This window comes from Acipenser ruthenus, chromosome 15, assembly GCF_902713425.1.
Source record: "Acipenser ruthenus chromosome 15, fAciRut3.2 maternal haplotype, whole genome shotgun sequence".
NCBI lineage: Eukaryota > Metazoa > Chordata > Actinopteri > Acipenseriformes > Acipenseridae > Acipenser > Acipenser ruthenus.
This window is the reverse complement of record NC_081203.1, coordinates 8942679-8959911: the sequence shown is the minus strand read 5'-3', so window position 1 is coordinate 8959911 and position 17233 is coordinate 8942679. Positions and strand designations below refer to the sequence as shown.

General features: G+C 41.5%; 1 protein-coding gene across 11 annotated transcripts in view; it reads right to left on the bottom strand.

Moving 5' to 3' along the window:
* The window catches only part of LOC117422010 (dynamin-1), a 116043-nt gene that overhangs the window by 33023 nt on the left and 65787 nt on the right, over nt 1-17233 (bottom strand). For all 11 annotated transcript variants that reach the window (XM_058987128.1, XM_058987129.1, XM_058987119.1 and 8 more), the window contains 2 exons: nt 2920-3029; nt 951-1062 (listed from right to left, as the gene is read on the bottom strand). In XM_058987128.1, the coding sequence (XP_058843111.1) occupies nt 951-1062; nt 2920-3029 (222 nt within the window). The remainder of the gene's footprint in view (nt 1-950; nt 1063-2919; nt 3030-17233) is intronic.

The following is a 17233-nucleotide window of genomic DNA, read 5'->3' as shown; positions in this document are numbered from 1 at the left end:
TTTTGTATTTGGTATGCTCTCATTAGTATCTAAACCTAGTAGATTCAGGGTCCGTCAGTTCTGGAAGATTCTACTGTACTTGCTTAAGTGGTTTTCTCCCACTGCTAAATAAAAAAAAAAAAAAAGCCACCTAGCTAACAATTTCATCCCGAGGGCTACAGTGAAACGTACTGTCTTTAAATTGGGACTTCAGTGAAGACCGCATGTGTACGTGAGTACATTAATTATTGTAGATAGTAATTCATAGCCAGTCAGCATTTTTGTAAATAGCAACACATGTAATGTACAATAAAATAAACATTTTATTTGTGTCATCAGTGTCAATTTCAGGCGGAGCTTCATGGTCAGCAAGGTAACGCTGTCAGTGTCAGTTTCTCCGCACACAGTACAGTAGTCACTCAGTAACGAGGTGCAAACAGGTGACTGATCGATCTGTATGAGTGTTTATGAAGGTGCTTTGTTAAAAAAAAATATGTTAATCTAAATTTATAACAGTGTTTATTTTTTAGCAAAATAAAATCTAAGCCTATTTTTAAGGACCCCAACTGTTGTTGTTGATTCCAACTTAGGCACTTCACATAAGGACTAGCAAGTTTACATCAGGACTAGCAAGTTTACATCAGGACTAGCAAGTTTACATCAGGACTAGCAAGTTTCAAAAGGTACTAGTCCTTTGGACTAGCAGCGCAAGATTGTTAGTTTCTAACCCTGATAATGGCCACCATCAACAGTGCAAATGTGCCCCCATTTTTTTGTGAAAGAAATACGATTAGCATTATAAAACTATCAAAAACATTAATTAAATTCCTCTTGGCTAGTTTTATAATATCAATGTTGTTTTTCTTTCAGAAAGGCACATTTGCTTTAAAACCTACCCTCAAGAAATAACAGTACTGTATTATCACTTAAGCAAGATATCAAGATATATAGCTCCCCCAATTGGGCCGTACCGTGATGCGCTCCGGATAGACCCCGGCGCGAAGGAACGAGGCCTTCCAGCTGTCAATGTCCTCCTGGGTCTCGCAGGCCAGCTCCAGCTGCCGGTAGTCCTTGTACACGTTCCTGAGGAGAGAGAGGAGTGGAGGGAGGCTCACACACAGCACACACATACTGCACATTAGCACAGCTGATATTTAGCCTTTTTACCCATCTCGTTTGTACAGTTAATCATTAATGTTACTGTACATCTATACTGTTGTATTAATGTTTTAGAAGGTAACACTTTAAAATAATAGCCACAAATTCATAATGAATTCCAGCTGAATACTACAGGAATAATACCTGTATATCTTGATATATTTTATATCAAGATATTCAGCCCAGTTAATTCATCATGATTTAAAAACATTTTAAGTTCTCTGGGCTTTACCATGCTTTTGCTATGTTTCATTACACTTTGTTATGCTTTTATTATGGGAAAATTTCACAAGGCTTGTTCTATCATAACACAACAGGGTGCCTTTCATCTACTGAAGTGCTGACGTCATGACTGTTTGATCCAGGTTGTCCCTTAGCAACCTGAAGAAATCCTTAGTGTATCTGCCCCGAGCAAGGTTATCGATACCCACCTAATATAACTACAAAGACAACCCAGACTACACATTGAAGAAACAGACATCTAAAACTGTGCTTTGCGTTTCATCCACCCATAATTCTGAAGGCGGATACACATTTTCAAATCAACCCAACAAAGGGTAGTGGAGGAGCAGGACATCAGGCGTGGCTGTCTGCCCTTACCAAGCAATCTGCAATGCCAATGCAGCAGTGACATTACAATGGCAATGCATTGATTCTGTAATGCATTGATTCTGACAGCAACATAACAACCTACTGTAAGGAAAAGTTACAAACGAGAGGAGGCCAATTGGCCCATCAGTGCGAGTCCGGTTCCCACTCACTGATGATCCCAGGGTTTTGTATCTTACCCTGAGTCTGTCTCCATACAATTTCCAACTGTGTCCTCTAATCCTGGTCTCTGAGCTGCTCTTGAAAAAGTGACTCAACTTTGCTGACTGCTTTAAAAATTTTACAAACTTCAAGGCTCCCATAACCCTTCTTTATCTAAGTAAATAGATACAGTTCACTCTATCTTCATAACTCCTTCCTTGTCTAGGTAAATAGATACAGTTCACTCATTCTTCATAACTCCTTCCTTGTCTAGGTAAATAGATACAGTTCACTCACTCTTCATAACTCCTTCCTTGTCTAGGTAAATAGATACAGTTCACTCACTCTTCATAACTCCTTCCTTGTCTCTGTAAATAGATACGGTTCACTCACTCTTCATAACTCCTTCCTTGTCTAGGTAAATAGATACGGTTCACTCACTTCATAACTCCTTCCTTGTAGCCCTGGTTATCTGGTTTGCTCTTCAGTGCCCTCTAAATTTGCAGTGTTATTTTTGTAGCATGGGTACCTGAACTGAACACAGTATTCTAAGTTCGGTCTCATCAGAGCATTACACAACCTCAGCATACCCTCCCTTGATTTGTACTTTTGACTGCTGTATATACTCCAGCATTCCTTTTGCCTTTGTGATTGCTTCCCTGCACTTCCTGGTTGCCGACAGTGACGGTCTACCACCAATTTATTTTAATCCTACATTTTTTACATCCGGTGTGTAACACTTTACATTTATTAACATTAAACAATCATTTTCTTGTTTTGGGTCCAGTTTAGTATGCTGTCTAAATCTCCCAAGTCATCTAAGTCATGCAACTACAATCGTATGAGCCACTAATAGATCATGTTTTGGCACACCGATGGTATAAATACTGGTAATCCATTCCAGTACCATGTTCTAAATCCATTGTGTTGCAATTGTCAGCAATACGCTGGTATTGTCATATATTCGAATCAGTGAGGGAACAGCCAGTTCAACATGGGATTCCCCGGTCAACAGTGTAATCAGTGACTGACCTCTGCTCCGTGTTGAAGAGAGCAAAGATGTGCTTGCTGGACATGAATCCCTTCTCAACATCTCTCAGCTTCAGGTTATCCACAGGGAGCATGTACTTCTTCTCTTTCTCCTGTAGGGGGAGCAATAGACACGTCAGACAGGCAGAGCAGGAGCAGCCAAAGAGCTGTGGAGTGCAGGTTGCCATGTCGCCCGGGTAGGGGGTCAGTACAGTATCACAAACAGTGTTAAAGCAGCACGTTTCATTAATTGTACAATACAATGAGCAGTCTTGAAAAAACAAGAGATGATTCAGAACCTTGAAATTAAAAAGTCACCTTTTTTACCTGTATGTTTTTATTAGAAGTTGTAAATAAGCAATTATGAATTACAGCATATGTAACATTTTAATGCACTGTATTTCGGGGATCATCATAGTAAAAAGCACTACAGTCTTTTATGGTTGCGGAAGAAATAAAAGTGTACATTACTCCTCTCAACGATAAAATACAGTATGACACTGTGGCCCATATTCATAAAAGATTACGGTAATTTCCAGCCAGTAAAAAAAATTACCAGGCAGTATTTAAAACGTGATTATTTTACCAGTCTGTAATTTTTTTAGATGTGGTTTTCCATCATGGATAGTTGCCAAGATATTTTATGTAACCAATTCGAAGAGATATACAAGTGAGCCATGTTGCCTACTTAAAGGCTATTGCACACTGGATCCGATCATGCATCTGATTTTAACTTGCGTCTAAAAAAGAAGAAAACGATCACTCGCATTCCCTATTGCACCTTGCACTCCGGAATTGCCGTACGACGGTGATGCGTCAATTTTGGAATCGAAACACATTTGATTTGATCTGATTTGACATGCGTTAAAAATGATATTTAGCAATGAAAAATGACTGGGAAGACATGTGGTTTCTTGCAATTCCCTGAACTAAATGGAAAAACTAATTGTGTGTGTCACCAAGTAAAAATTACTTTATGATAAATCCAACAAAGATTACAAATACATTGGAAAGACATTGCTGTGGACTTGGGCGTGAAATGTAATGAATTATAAAACATGAAATTATGAACTGGTAGTATACATAAACACATGGCTTTTGTGCAGTATAGGTACTACACGCAGGGAATAAAAATGTGCATTAGAAATATCATATGGGAGATACTGAAATTGAAGAAGGGATCTATGAAAAAGACCTAGGAGTTTATGTTGACTCGGAAATGTCTTCATCTAGACAATGTGGGGAAGCTATAAAAAGGGCAACAAGATGCTCAGATATATATTGTGAAAAGTGTTGAATTTAAATCAAGTGAAGTAATGTTAAAACTTTACAATGCATTAGTAAGACCTCACCTAGAATATTGTGTTCAGTTCTGATCATCTTGTTACAAAAAGGATATTGCTACTCTAGAAAGAGTGCAAAGAAGAGCGTCCAGAATTATCCCGGGTTTAAAAGGAAATGATAGCATGGTAATATTGATCCTCCAATTCGACAATGGCCCAGACCACGTGAATAGAAATGATCTCAATCATGATATGTTTAAAAAAGAAATGTCAGCATTATACAGTGTTATAAAAGTCATGGGCTCTTTAGCTACTTCAGCAAGTGATACTTAAAGAACAAAGACGCTTCCGACAACAAGAACAGTGTCAATAGCTCAACGCTGCAGTCTGCTTGCATACTGCTAAAAGTTACATGTTATTATAGTGCCGTCACTTTGAACTAAAGGGTGACATTTTTCTCCTTCTATGAGTGCAAAGTTTACCCTCATTTTCTTTGCTAGAACTGGGATGCAGATTAAATTAGCAATCTGAGTAGTTTTTCTTAAAAAACACCAGACCAGATTAACAAGTATGTCAGTAAAGTCATCTGTGACACAGCTGGAAAAATTAGAGCCATCGGTATCATGCTAAAGTAGTTTACCATGCCCTACATCTAGCAGACATACAGCATGTAAAAATGTACAGGAGTGACATATACACAGGCTCCTCCATACACACAGACTCCTCCATACAGACAGGCTCCTCCATACAGACAGGATCCTCCGTACAGACAGGCTCCTCCTTACAGACAGGCTCCTCCATACAGACAGGATCCTCCGTACAGACAGGCTCCTCCATACACACAGGCTCTCCCATACAGACAGGCTCCATACAGACAGGCTCCTCCATACACACAGGCTCCATACAGACAGGCTCCTCCATACACACAGGCTCTCCCATACAGACAGGCTCCTCCATACACGCAGGCTCCTCCATACACACAGGCTCCATACAGACAGGCTCCTCCATACACACAGGCTCTCCCATACAGACAGGCTCCTCCATACACGCAGGCTCCTCCATACACACAGGCTCCATACAGACAGGCTCCTCCATACACACAGGCTCTCCATACACACAGGCTCCTCCGTACAGACAGGCTCCTCTGTACACACAGGCTCCTCCATACACACAGGCTCCATACAGACAGGCTCCTCCATACAGACAGGCTCTCCCATACAGACAGGCTCCTCCATACACACAGGCTCCTCCATACACACAGGCTCCTCCATACAGACAGACTCCTCCATACTGTATATCACTAGACTGGGAAACTCTCAAGAAGAACATTTGTCCAAGTTTCATAACAAACTGTTCATATAGCTTTCTTTTTTTAAGTCTCTTAACATGTTTGCAATAATTCTGAGCGTTTGTTATTCAAATATTGTATTTTAATTGTTCTGTGTTAAGGTGCTTTGACTATGAGTTCAGGAGCTGGTCTTCAGTAGTAGTTGCCTGTCATAGAGACATCATCAGCACAGCAAAAGGAGCCAAAATAGCTGACCACTAGATGGTGCTGACATCTATAAAGACACCTTGGCTGATCTAGTCTGTGTATGTGTATGGAAGGCAACAAACTGAAGAGCAGCTCGTGAATACAGCTGAAAGCACTTAACACAGATTTAAAACAAACAAACAAAAACAACATTTCATTACAACCATCATAAAGACAGCTCAGTACATTGGCAAGACTAGCAAATGGGTAGCCATCAGATTTGCACAATAGATATGATTCAAGCTCTGAGAGTCCAGACCAAGTCTCCTCGCACTTTAACAACACGACCACGATTTCAAACTGCATGCGTGTATATCAGTGTTATATGCTACCAAAACAAGAGAGCAACAAGCAACAGCAGAGCTAGCAAGTTAACAAAATAACACCCTGTGGCGGGGTACCCTGCCCCTGTGCGTATTTTAAGTTTTGTGTGGTGTGTTATTGTTGGTGTGTACACATTGGTGCAGGGGATATAATTTGGGTTGTGTAGCACGGGTGATTTGAAATGTATATTTGTAGTTGGGCACAGGTGTTTGACAATGAATTCACGTTCAGACTGTGCTGGGATTCAATAGAAAGCAATGAAAAAAAAAATAAAATGTTTTCAATAAAAAATATATTCATTATGTGTTCAAAACTATTTTTTGTTTAGCTATTTTAAATACTTGATGTATGAAAGGGTTAAAAGTTATGGGTAACCTCCCCGCCCCAAAAACCCAAAGAAAATATTATTTGAATCTACCTTTTAATGTTACATAACTAGTAACAAGAAGAGGACTGGAGAGGGGCTGAAACATGTGCTGCTTGCATTGTGTGTTCAACAGGGACCGCTTCACAGCTGCAGAGGAGGGCTGTGAATTTCCTTTAGTCTGGCCAGGAGTGGGGGAGCGAATCCCAAAGCAAGTCTGCACACGTTCACACAGCCAGTCACCCCCCCCCCCCCTCCCCCCCCCGGCACTCTGAACTTGAACAAAAGTTATTGTATTTCTTGCTCTTATTGTATTACTTGTATTGTAACACTTGAAATGTATTTGCTTACGATTGTAAGTCGCCCTGGATAAGGGCGTCTGCTAAGAAATAAATAATAATAATAATAAAAACACGTATCGGCGAGGCCATATCTCAAGAGAACTGCTGCATATTGTTCTCTTTCTCATGAGGGAGTTCGGTTTAAACCCCAGTTATAAACTCTTTTCTCAAACCAGGAATTTATCCAACAGACACATAAACAATACCAGTATCTCGGAGGCTCTGAAAATAAAGTGGTCTTGTGCATGAAAGAGCTCAAAAAAGGTTACTTAAAAAATAAATACATATTCAGACTTTTTGTGTGTCAAATCTTTTTTTTCAAATCGCACCCCTAAATCCAGACTGCAAAATTCACAGTACAGTACATTGCATTCTGTTTGTGAAGTGTGGCTATACTCCAAACCATTCTTGAGCTGTTACTCAAAACCATGCCAAATGTACTTTTACCACTTTTTCTCCAACACTGTATGCTCTGCAGACTTCTTTATCTGGGTACAGTGTATGCTCTGCAGAATTATTTACCTGGGTACAGTGTATGCTCTGCAGACTTCTTTACCTGGGTACAGTGTATGCTCTGCAGAATTATTTGCCTGGGTACAGTGTATGCTCTGCAGACTTCTTTACCTGGGTACAGTGTATGCTCTGCAGACTTCTTTACCTGGGTACAGTGTATGCTCTGCAGACTTCTTTACCTGGGTACAGTGTATGCTCTGCAGAATTATTTACCTGGTAACACTGTATGCTCTGCAGACATTTCCCATCAATCTCGGTGGGTTAGTGTCCTTACATTCAACGTAATAACTTAATGCGATGTTTGTCTGAAATAAACTCTGCAGCTAATTGACATCATGGCTCCATCAAATATGCCACTTGCTTTTTTTCTTTGTTCTGTTCCACCTTTCAACATTGTGTTTTTTTTTTAACTTAATAAAAAAATCACTTTTGTGACAAACATCTCTTCAAGCATTATATATTTACCATAACCTACATATTTCTTATTGCATAGCTACTCTGTTTTAAATAGGAGATATGCAGTAGAAATCCTCTCCAAGTAAGCAATTATGTATGAACACTCTTTGTTATTAAGGCAGTGGTTCCCAACCTGTAGTCCAAACTCCAGGTGGTCCGCAAACAACTCCCAAAATACGGTTACGCAATTCTTGCAAAAAAACAATTTCTACTTAATCACACAGTGTGCTACTTATGTAGTCTGCAATGACAGTAAAAGATTTTGAAGAGCACAGAGGCTATAGAGATCAGCGGGACTTTTAATGTATGCATCTAACGAGGGGTGAAATGCATTTTATTTTGCAGCAAAGCAACGTGTAAAAGGGCCTAAATAAATAACTGTTAGTATGATTTTAACCGAGGCCTGTGTCTTGGGTGCCTCATAGCTGGCTTCGGCCTTGTATTACTAAGCCACAACAAATAGCTTTAACCATGTGACATATAATTATAAAATATGTATATAGTCTGAATTTTTCCCCTTTATCTGTTTTCTTTTATTATGGCTGTGCTGATAAATTAATATCAGCTCCCTTTGATGCAATACCAAGCATCGCCTTCAAAGCTGCCGTTAACTGAAACAGCTTTCTAAGGGTCTGGGGAAAAGTCGGAAGAGGCGGAACTCGGAACTCGAAACGGCGCAGCAAATTTCAAACTCCTGGTCGTCTCACTTTAATAAAGACTATATATACCTGATAAAATGGGCTATGGAAGTATAAAATCTCTTTCCATTTTGATTAAAATGCTGTTTAATTTTGACTCCGACATTGTAATAAGCAGCCCTACACTGTATCCTAGGATACAGTAGACGTTTAGACATCAGAGGACCAAATAACGTTCAAACGTGGTTCTCTGTCACTTCACACATCACACATTATCACCTGATTATAGTTGGAACGAATATCTCTTAGAAAAAATTGTTGACAGTTCTAGCCAGTAAATCTAGGTTTTACGATCTAACGGGCTCTATAGACGGTAGATGCCCACTGGAACGTCTCAGCACCAACTGTGAATCAAATTTAAAATCAATCCGCGCAAGTGTTGGCTTTTTCTTTTTGAATTGCTGTATTTTTAAGTGTTGTTCACATCTATTGGACAGTAAATACTAAACAAAGACACAACTGGTCCAAATTAATTTTATTATCCACCAAAACCAGCCAATCAATACTTTGCATCGATGAAAGCAACCAGTCCTGTACCTGCAACTGCCGAGAGCCAATCATACAGTGTCCATTTTAGGACATCCTCAGTCGTCACCCCTCCTCGACTCAATCCTCACCCCTCTTCGAGTCAGTCGTTACTCCTCCTCAACTCAATCCTCACCCCTCTTCGAGTCAGTCGTTACTCCTCCTCAACTCAATCCTCACCCCTCTTCGAGTCAGTCGTCACTCCTCCTCAACTCAATCCTCACCCCTCTTCGAGTCAGTCGTCACTCCTCCTCAACTCAATCCTCACCCCTCTTCGAGTCAGTCGTTACTCCTCCTCAACTCAATCCTCACCCCTCTTCGAGTCAGTCGTCACTCCTCCTCAACTCAATCCTCACCCCTCTTCGAGTCAGTCGTCACTCCTCCTCAACTCAATCCTCACCCCTCTTCGAGTCAGTCGTCACTCCTCCTCAACTCAATCCTCACCCCTCTTCGAGTCAGTCGTCACTCCTCCTCGACTCAATCCTCACCCCTCTTCGAGTCAGTCGTCACCCCTCGACTCAATCCTCACCCCTCTTCGAGTCAGTCGTCACTCCTCCTCGACTCAATCCTCACCCCTCTTCGAGTCAGTCGTCACTCCTCCTCAACTCAATCCTCACCCCTCTTCGAGTCAGTCGTCACTCCTCCTCAACTCAATCCTCACCCCTCTTTGAGTCAGTCGTTACTCCTCCTCAACTCAATCCTCACCCCTCTTCGAGTCAGTCGTCACTCCTCCTTGACTCAATCCTCACCCATCTTCGAGTCAGTCGTCACCCCTCCTCGAGTCAGTCGTCAACCCGATAGTGCCCGTCGATGATGGCTCTCGAATTATGCATCCCGAGCCGAAGGCAAGGGCACTAACGAAAGTCAAGGTCAACTATCACACGGTAGAGCTATCATCGACAGGGCACTATTGCTATTAGAAAATTATTTTTACCATTGTTTTTTTTTTTTTAAAACACCTTAAAACCTAGAACTTACACTGATTTGTTGGGTACCTTTCCGCTGAGTAAAGACGTAAAGAAAATAGTCCCGAACATTTTTTTAAAATAAAAAACAATGAATCATGAATCGTTAAATTATTGAGAATACACAAGTAACACAATGCTGGATGTTTTCAGGGTTCATCAGAATACTGTATTTTGCTTACTAGTACTGAGTTGTGAATAAAGAGAAGTCTTATTCATCTCAGGGAAACACCCCAAAAGTAAAAAGTTTCCCCTACACAACCCCTTGTCTAATGTCTAATACAAAAAAGTCTTAAAGAATTTCTTAATTCATTCATGAATTTCCTATATTAGATTCACTGAAGCACTGCGTGTTTAAGGCGTTTGTAAATGAAACAGCCTTTCTGACACAGAGCTGACAGCTATGAGTGAAAGGGTGCTGTTTCTTTAAATGCCTGCCTCGGTTTCTCTTTCAGTAAAGCTTGATTGAAAAGTGCGGGTTTGCTTCAAAGGCTCTCTCTAATGCAGGCAACATCTGGGAACAATAAGCTCACAGCGAACCCCTCATTACCGAAACGCCTTTGTGTTGGGAGGAGGCCACTGGCACATTTCAACGTTTTTCTTTCTTTTTCGTCTCGCAATCCTCCTTACAGACTTTCAAATTTTTTTTTTTACTTTTTTCTCTCTCTAAGACAGTCCATAGAGACAACATCCCAAAGACTGAAATAAAACTGGAAATGGGATATTGTATGATGCATGATTTACAAGAAGAAACTTATTAAGTACATTGACAAAAATGTTGAAACGTCTTTATTGAAAAAAACATTAAGTTTCTTTTAGTATTTCTAAATTTAGCATTTAATAGTTAAGGATAAATAAAGTGTTCATGAAGCAATACTTTTTCTAACTCTAATTTGAAAATACATTAGCATTGTTACAAAACCAATAAGCAACCATGTAGGTGGATTCCAGTTTTAATGACTTCTCACTTTACATGCAGTATTTTTTAACTTGCCAAAATTGTGCAATCGAGTAAAAATGACTGGCCATTGTCTTTCTTTTTTTTTTTTTTTTTACAAACTCATTACTTAGTGTCATCTCCTGATGCAGTCTGTTTCAGCATTTTAGTTTTGTATCAGGTCTTTAGCTATAGCAAGGACACTGATTGCAGATATTAATCATTGTGCTAAGGATTTCGCAAGGCTGCTTGTAGACGACCTAGTGTATGTATAGTTCAGCACATTTACTTTCTATAGAAGTGTATTTTACGTGATCCCTGGCCAGTACCTTGCCTTCAGCATGCTGAAGTCATAAACTTCTCTACACCTTGATTACTCTTAAAATGGGCCTCTCACTTCCGTTCTGAACATACTTAGCATTCGTGTCTTCTAGTTCTCCTCTAGTTTGTTCAGTTTCACATAGTAACTGAAGTTAACCTAATTTAGAATTATTATAAACATCACTTTTACCCACCTTTATAACATTGAATGTTATGAATATTTTTTTACACTAAGGGTAAGTGTACTAAGATGTACCTATTTTACAAAAATATAAAAATGAAAGGCAGTTTAATCCCTTCCTAATCTATATTATTTATTATTTGTTTAGTTAGCAGATGCCTTTATTTAAGACAACTTACAGAGACTAGGGTGTGTGAACTATGCATCAGCTGCAGAGTCAACTTCAACAACACTGAGTGAGCCAGGATTTGAACCGGGGACCTCCTGGTTACAAGCCCTGTTCTTTAACCACCGGACCACACAGCCTCCTAAGGGGGGCCCCCACCTTCACCCCCAAATAAAAAATGTATTTCTATCAAAAAGCTTTTCATAATCATACAGGAGTAGCCCCTCACTAAACCGGATATGTTTGTCTGACATAAGGTGTCGGGTTTGAAAAAAGAATAATTTGCACACACATACATTTATAGTGCTCAATGTATTTTAAATGTATAAATCATTGTGCTGAAATAACACAAATATTTTTTTGGGTAGGCTACACGTTACATTATGAAAAAATGTACAGTACGCCTATACTAATACAGTTCAGTAGTAAAATCAAATGAACACCTAGAGCACTTTCTTTTTACTTAGCCTGTAGGCTACCGGTATGGGAACACAAAATAAATCATGCTGCTGCACTGCACACATCAGGCCTGCAACCACTCAAAATCACCCTCGAGGGGTAGGAAACGAGCAAGGAATGCGGATCAGGCGAAGGACATTTCCGAGTTAAAGGGCCAGATGGCCCAAATACTTAAGCTCTTAGCCAGGCAGCAGGCTCTCTCCCCTGCGTCTGCCCCAGCTCCACCACCAGCACCTGCCCCGGAGCACACCCTGGCTCCGCCGATGGTTGCTCCAGGCGTTTCAGAGCAGGACGTGGTGATGAGCGAGGAAGAACAGGACGCAATTTCTATCACGGCTTCCTGGGATGAGGAGTCCTTCCTACAGGAAGAGACACAAGAAAAACACATGACCCAAGAAATGGTCCCCAGATCTGAGCTTGCCTCAGAGCCTGAGGTTCCAGTGCCCTCAAGCCCGACTTGGGCGCTTATGGAGCGAGCCTCCAACTTCCTCCAGGTTCCCTGGAAGGCACTGTCCGAACAGCGCAGGTCTGTGTTCAGACCAGCGCAGACTTCAACCCCCCAGCCTTTTCCGGTGTTCCCAGACTTACTGGAGGAGGTAAAATCCTCCTGGCATCAACCGGCCTCAGCGCCCAGTGTGTCAAGAGCGCAGCCTCACTGGCCTCCTTGGTGGACTCCACCATAGCGGCCTTAGTGCGAGCACCCCCCCAGTAGGAGGCCTGTCCAAGGATCCTGTATGCCCTAACGGCCAATGCAGGCTCACGGAAGCCCACCTAAAAAAGGCTTACACAGCGGAAGCGCAAGTAATGGTCCTGGCCAACACGGGAGGACTCTTGACAGCCTTCCTGGATGGCATGCTGCAATCTGTAACCCTTCCTGAACCACTGGCTTCAGAGCTACGCTTGGTCTCGGGTACCTTGCTACAGATCTCCAGCTTCCAAGGGCAAGCCCTGGGTAGAAGCTTGGCAAGCTTGGTGGTGGCACGCAGACAGCTGTGGCTGTGTCAGCCAAGGGTCCCAGATTCGGACAAGTCCGCCTTACTGGATGCACTTAAGAAATTCTTTTGGACCAGCGGTAGAGGAGATACTGCAACGCTTTCACAGAGAGCGAGAGGTGTCTCGACAAGTGGCTGCAATGTTCCCCTCCCATGCCCTGGCACGGGAAAGGGGAGGCAATGGCGTCCGGCAGTAACTACGGTAACCTGGACTGTTCCAATCCCCAAGGCGCTACGGGGTGACCTGAGGCACTATCAGTGCACAGTTCCTGTATGCGTATTTGGGACAATGGAAACAGGGTATCGTTGCGCACAAACCCGGCTTTCCTCCCTAAGGTGAGCTTTTCACTTGGAGCGAGAGGCTTCCCATCCCCCTCCCTTTGCGGATTGTAGATTGAATTCCTTCTGCCAGGCTCAGGCATTGAGAGGTTATGTGGATAGAACGAGAGCGCTGCGTCAATCTGACCAGCTCTTCGTTTGTCATGGTGAACAGACCCGAGGTCAAGCCCTCTCTAAGCAGCGACTGTCCCATTGCATTGTGGATACGGTTTCGACTGTGTATACTAATGCCGGCCTACCCCCACCGCCGGCCTACCCCCACCTGGGAGGATGGCTGCGCACTCTACCAGAGGTGTGGCTACGTCATGGGCCCTCTTTAGAGGTGCCTTGTTGACTGATATTTGTACTGCGGTTAGCTGGGCTACTCTGCATACATTCACCAGATTCTACCAACTTAATGTGGTAGATCCCTCTATGCCTTCATTAGGCACAAGGGTCCTTGAGGTTGCACGCTCACACTACCAGCACTAGATGGTAGTAGCGAGAAGTCCCTCATGTGCTGTCCGCTCATTCTCCCTCGCGACGGCTTTGGCATACTTTCCCAAAAGTATTGTTTTGGTGGTCATCTTCGAATTGAAAGGGAACGGTTCCCTGAAAAAGAAGATAACCACCAACTTTGCGAGGTCGCATCACTCGCATTTGCGGGTTCAATGCAAGAGACTGAAGTCTCCGTGCAGTGATTATTTATTACCTCGGGAGGCGGGACCAAAGACGTCACTCCATGTAGGGGCCTATCGGCAGCTTTGATATAAAATGGTCAGTAAATACCTGACAAGCAGGCATATCCCAAAAGTATTGTTTTAGTGGGCATCTTCTCTTTCAGGGAACTGTGGTTACATCTGTAACCTATCGTTCATTAGTGTTCAGTGTCTTTTATATTTATATTTACAACATTTATAATTTTATATTGTGGCCGGACGAAAACTCTAATATGTAAATAATGTGTGTGGGAATGTAAGGTTGGCAGGGATGGGGTTAATTCTGACCCTGAAAACAATCAGAGGTGTGGCCAATTAGGTAATTGAGTGCTAATTTGGGAGTGGCCACCTGTATAAAGGAAGAACTAAATCCTGCGTGCGTGCGTGCGTCTATTTGTGTAACTGTGTTTTGTTTCATAGCTGTATTGAAGGCACATGCCCGGCCTATAACAGTATATTGTTTTGTTAAACTGTTTATTTTGGCCCTTGTGTCTGTTTTATTTGTTCCTAGACCAAGGAATCGCCCCCATGTACCTCAGTTAAAGAGAAGCAGCTCTAAACTGTTTAATGAGGATGCATATTTCATTTAAAACCTAAAAGGTACTGAACTTATTTTAACTCACCTGTGAAGAGAGTTCCAGCATATTGGAACTTGGAAAGGAAATGCCACTCTGACTGGCTCTGACCATAATGGGAAAAAAACGTTGAGAAAGACATGTTTATTTTTTGTATCATTTATTAATCCCCTACTCTTCTGAACACGGAAAAAAAAACACTGTTTAAAAATATTGTAATTATATGTCAAAATGCTGTATTGTAGCAAACTTTTTTTTTTCCCCCATAGAAATGTTGTCCGGTATGTAAACTGTATAGCAAGCAAGAACAACTGTGTTCTGAATCAGGAAATGGAGATAAGCCCAGAAGACAACTAGCTTGGTCTATGTGTAGTAAAACAGACTAAACGCCTTTGCACACAACAGTACTGTAGCTAGCTCTAGTCTTTGCTGCAAACGTCACAAATCACACCCCCTAACGACCGATATAAAAAATGTACGGTTTGGCCCAAAAGGACATGCTTCATGTTTGAGTTGTGGAATGGATTTCCACATCGATGGAATATCTGTTGTCTCTTACTTTCATTGTTCTTTACACTAAAGCAGAGTGTGACAGAATAAGGTATAGGGAGGCCAACAGCTACACTGTACTCATATACAGCAGTGGTCATTTGTTCAGGACTGGTGAGGGTGGTTTTATGGTGAGGAGCAGAAGTAACCAGACTGAATGCCATGTCCTTGACAAGGCCATTTCTACTGGACCACAGACTAACTGATCAATAACCAAACGACGTCAAGGAGTCAGCGGCTGGGCTTTTAGTTCTGAACCATGTATGGTACGAGCTCCTGTCCACTAACAAGGGAGTCATCTTTTAAAACATCCACATGTAACAATACCGGACCTTATTCATCTCCTCCCGAAACCTGCGAAGGAAGTCTTTGTGCCTGCTTCTCAAGTGATTCCCTCCCCCATTCCCCAAGTTGAAGGCTCAGAGTCATTGCCTAGATAAAGGCTTCTTTATTCAGCCTGCTGCAGGACAGGGAAAGGAAATAAGTGTTAAACACCCCCTACAAAAAAAAAAAAAAAACAAGGAAAAAAAAATACAGGAGACAAGGCAGCACACCATGGGGCTGTACATCTGGAACCATTACAGCCGTCCATATGAGCCAAGAAAGTCTGACATTCCTCAACCGGCTACAGTCTTGGAACCCCTTATATGTCACCCCCCCAAACACCACACACACACACACACACACACACACACACACACACACACACACACACACACACACACACACACACACACACCCCAACGCCCCCCTACAGGGCAACTTAATACGTTTCACTTCCTGTTCACCTCTGACCCTTACTTCCTGAAGCCACCCCCAAAAAAAGAAGAAAGCCACTCCTCCTCACCCAGCAGAGCTCGTTACAGCACCCTGCCACGTCAATCCAGAATCTGCTCAGGGCTGCTGCTAAGAAGGGATGGAGACTGCCTTCTCCCCTCTGCTTGGGTGACTTCATTTCATTTTTATCTCCACAAGGTTTTCTGCTTTTGAACTAGTTGTAACACCTGCCAAACAGTGTTTTATTTATTTATTTAATTTAAATTCTTAGAATGGCTTAAAGAAAACTAGGAAAGACGGACAGCTGCAGCTTCAGATAAGGAGGAAAGGTAGATGCATCCACGGCTTGAAACATCTTTCCTTCAGGTTGTGAAGACACTCTTCTGGTTTAGGGACTGGGTAGGAGAGGAAGCTACTTGACCACTAAAGAATGTTCCAGAAGGACACCTTAATGTTTTTTTATTATTATTATTATTTTCAGCAAAAGTTATATTTATTTTCTTTCTTTCTTTCTTTCTTTCTTTCTTTCTTTCTTTCTTTCTTTATTTAGGGGGTAAATTGACAGGTGATACCATTGTGGACCTAACTGGACTCTTTGTGAAATGTATGGAATAAATGTAGTCTTGCAGTCTTGACCTAACCCATACTAAAAATGATGTGATAACTTATCTATTTTTTAATGTAATACAAAAAAAGTATAATTGGTGGCATATATGTCTTGATTTGAGTAATCTTGAAAAAACATGGAAATCCCATAGAAACAGTTTCCATGGTACATTTGCCCTGTAAATTGATCAAACACATTATGCACATTTTTAGATACCTTAGTGTTCCATGTGCTTTGCTGGGTATTCCTATTCTAAGCTAGGCTTTACCATGGGTATATCCTGGAGTACATAACAAAGACTAAGGGTGCTGCATCTTCAAAACGGGTTCTCTCTGCTTGACAGAGCCCTAAAAATGAGCTTCAGCCAAATCTGGGACATTTGTTTCCTTTGAAAAGGTCATTTTTTTTTTTTTTTTTTTCCAGCAGGACTCAGTTTGGGGCTGTTTGAAAACTATACAAATATTACTTTCAAAGTAAAAAGCTCAAATAAAAGGTGTTTTTTTTTAATAAGAAAAATTGCACACAAAAGAAAAAATTGCATCTGTAAGAATATCACCTGTTGTCAGGTAGCATTTTATTGTAATTTTTTTAAACAATACATTTGAGAACATATAATTTATAAACAAGTTATTTGTGATTCTTACAGCTTAAATGATATTGTTATTTTCTAATGTCACTTCGTCCTCTTTTTAAGGTTTTGGGGGGGATCAGTC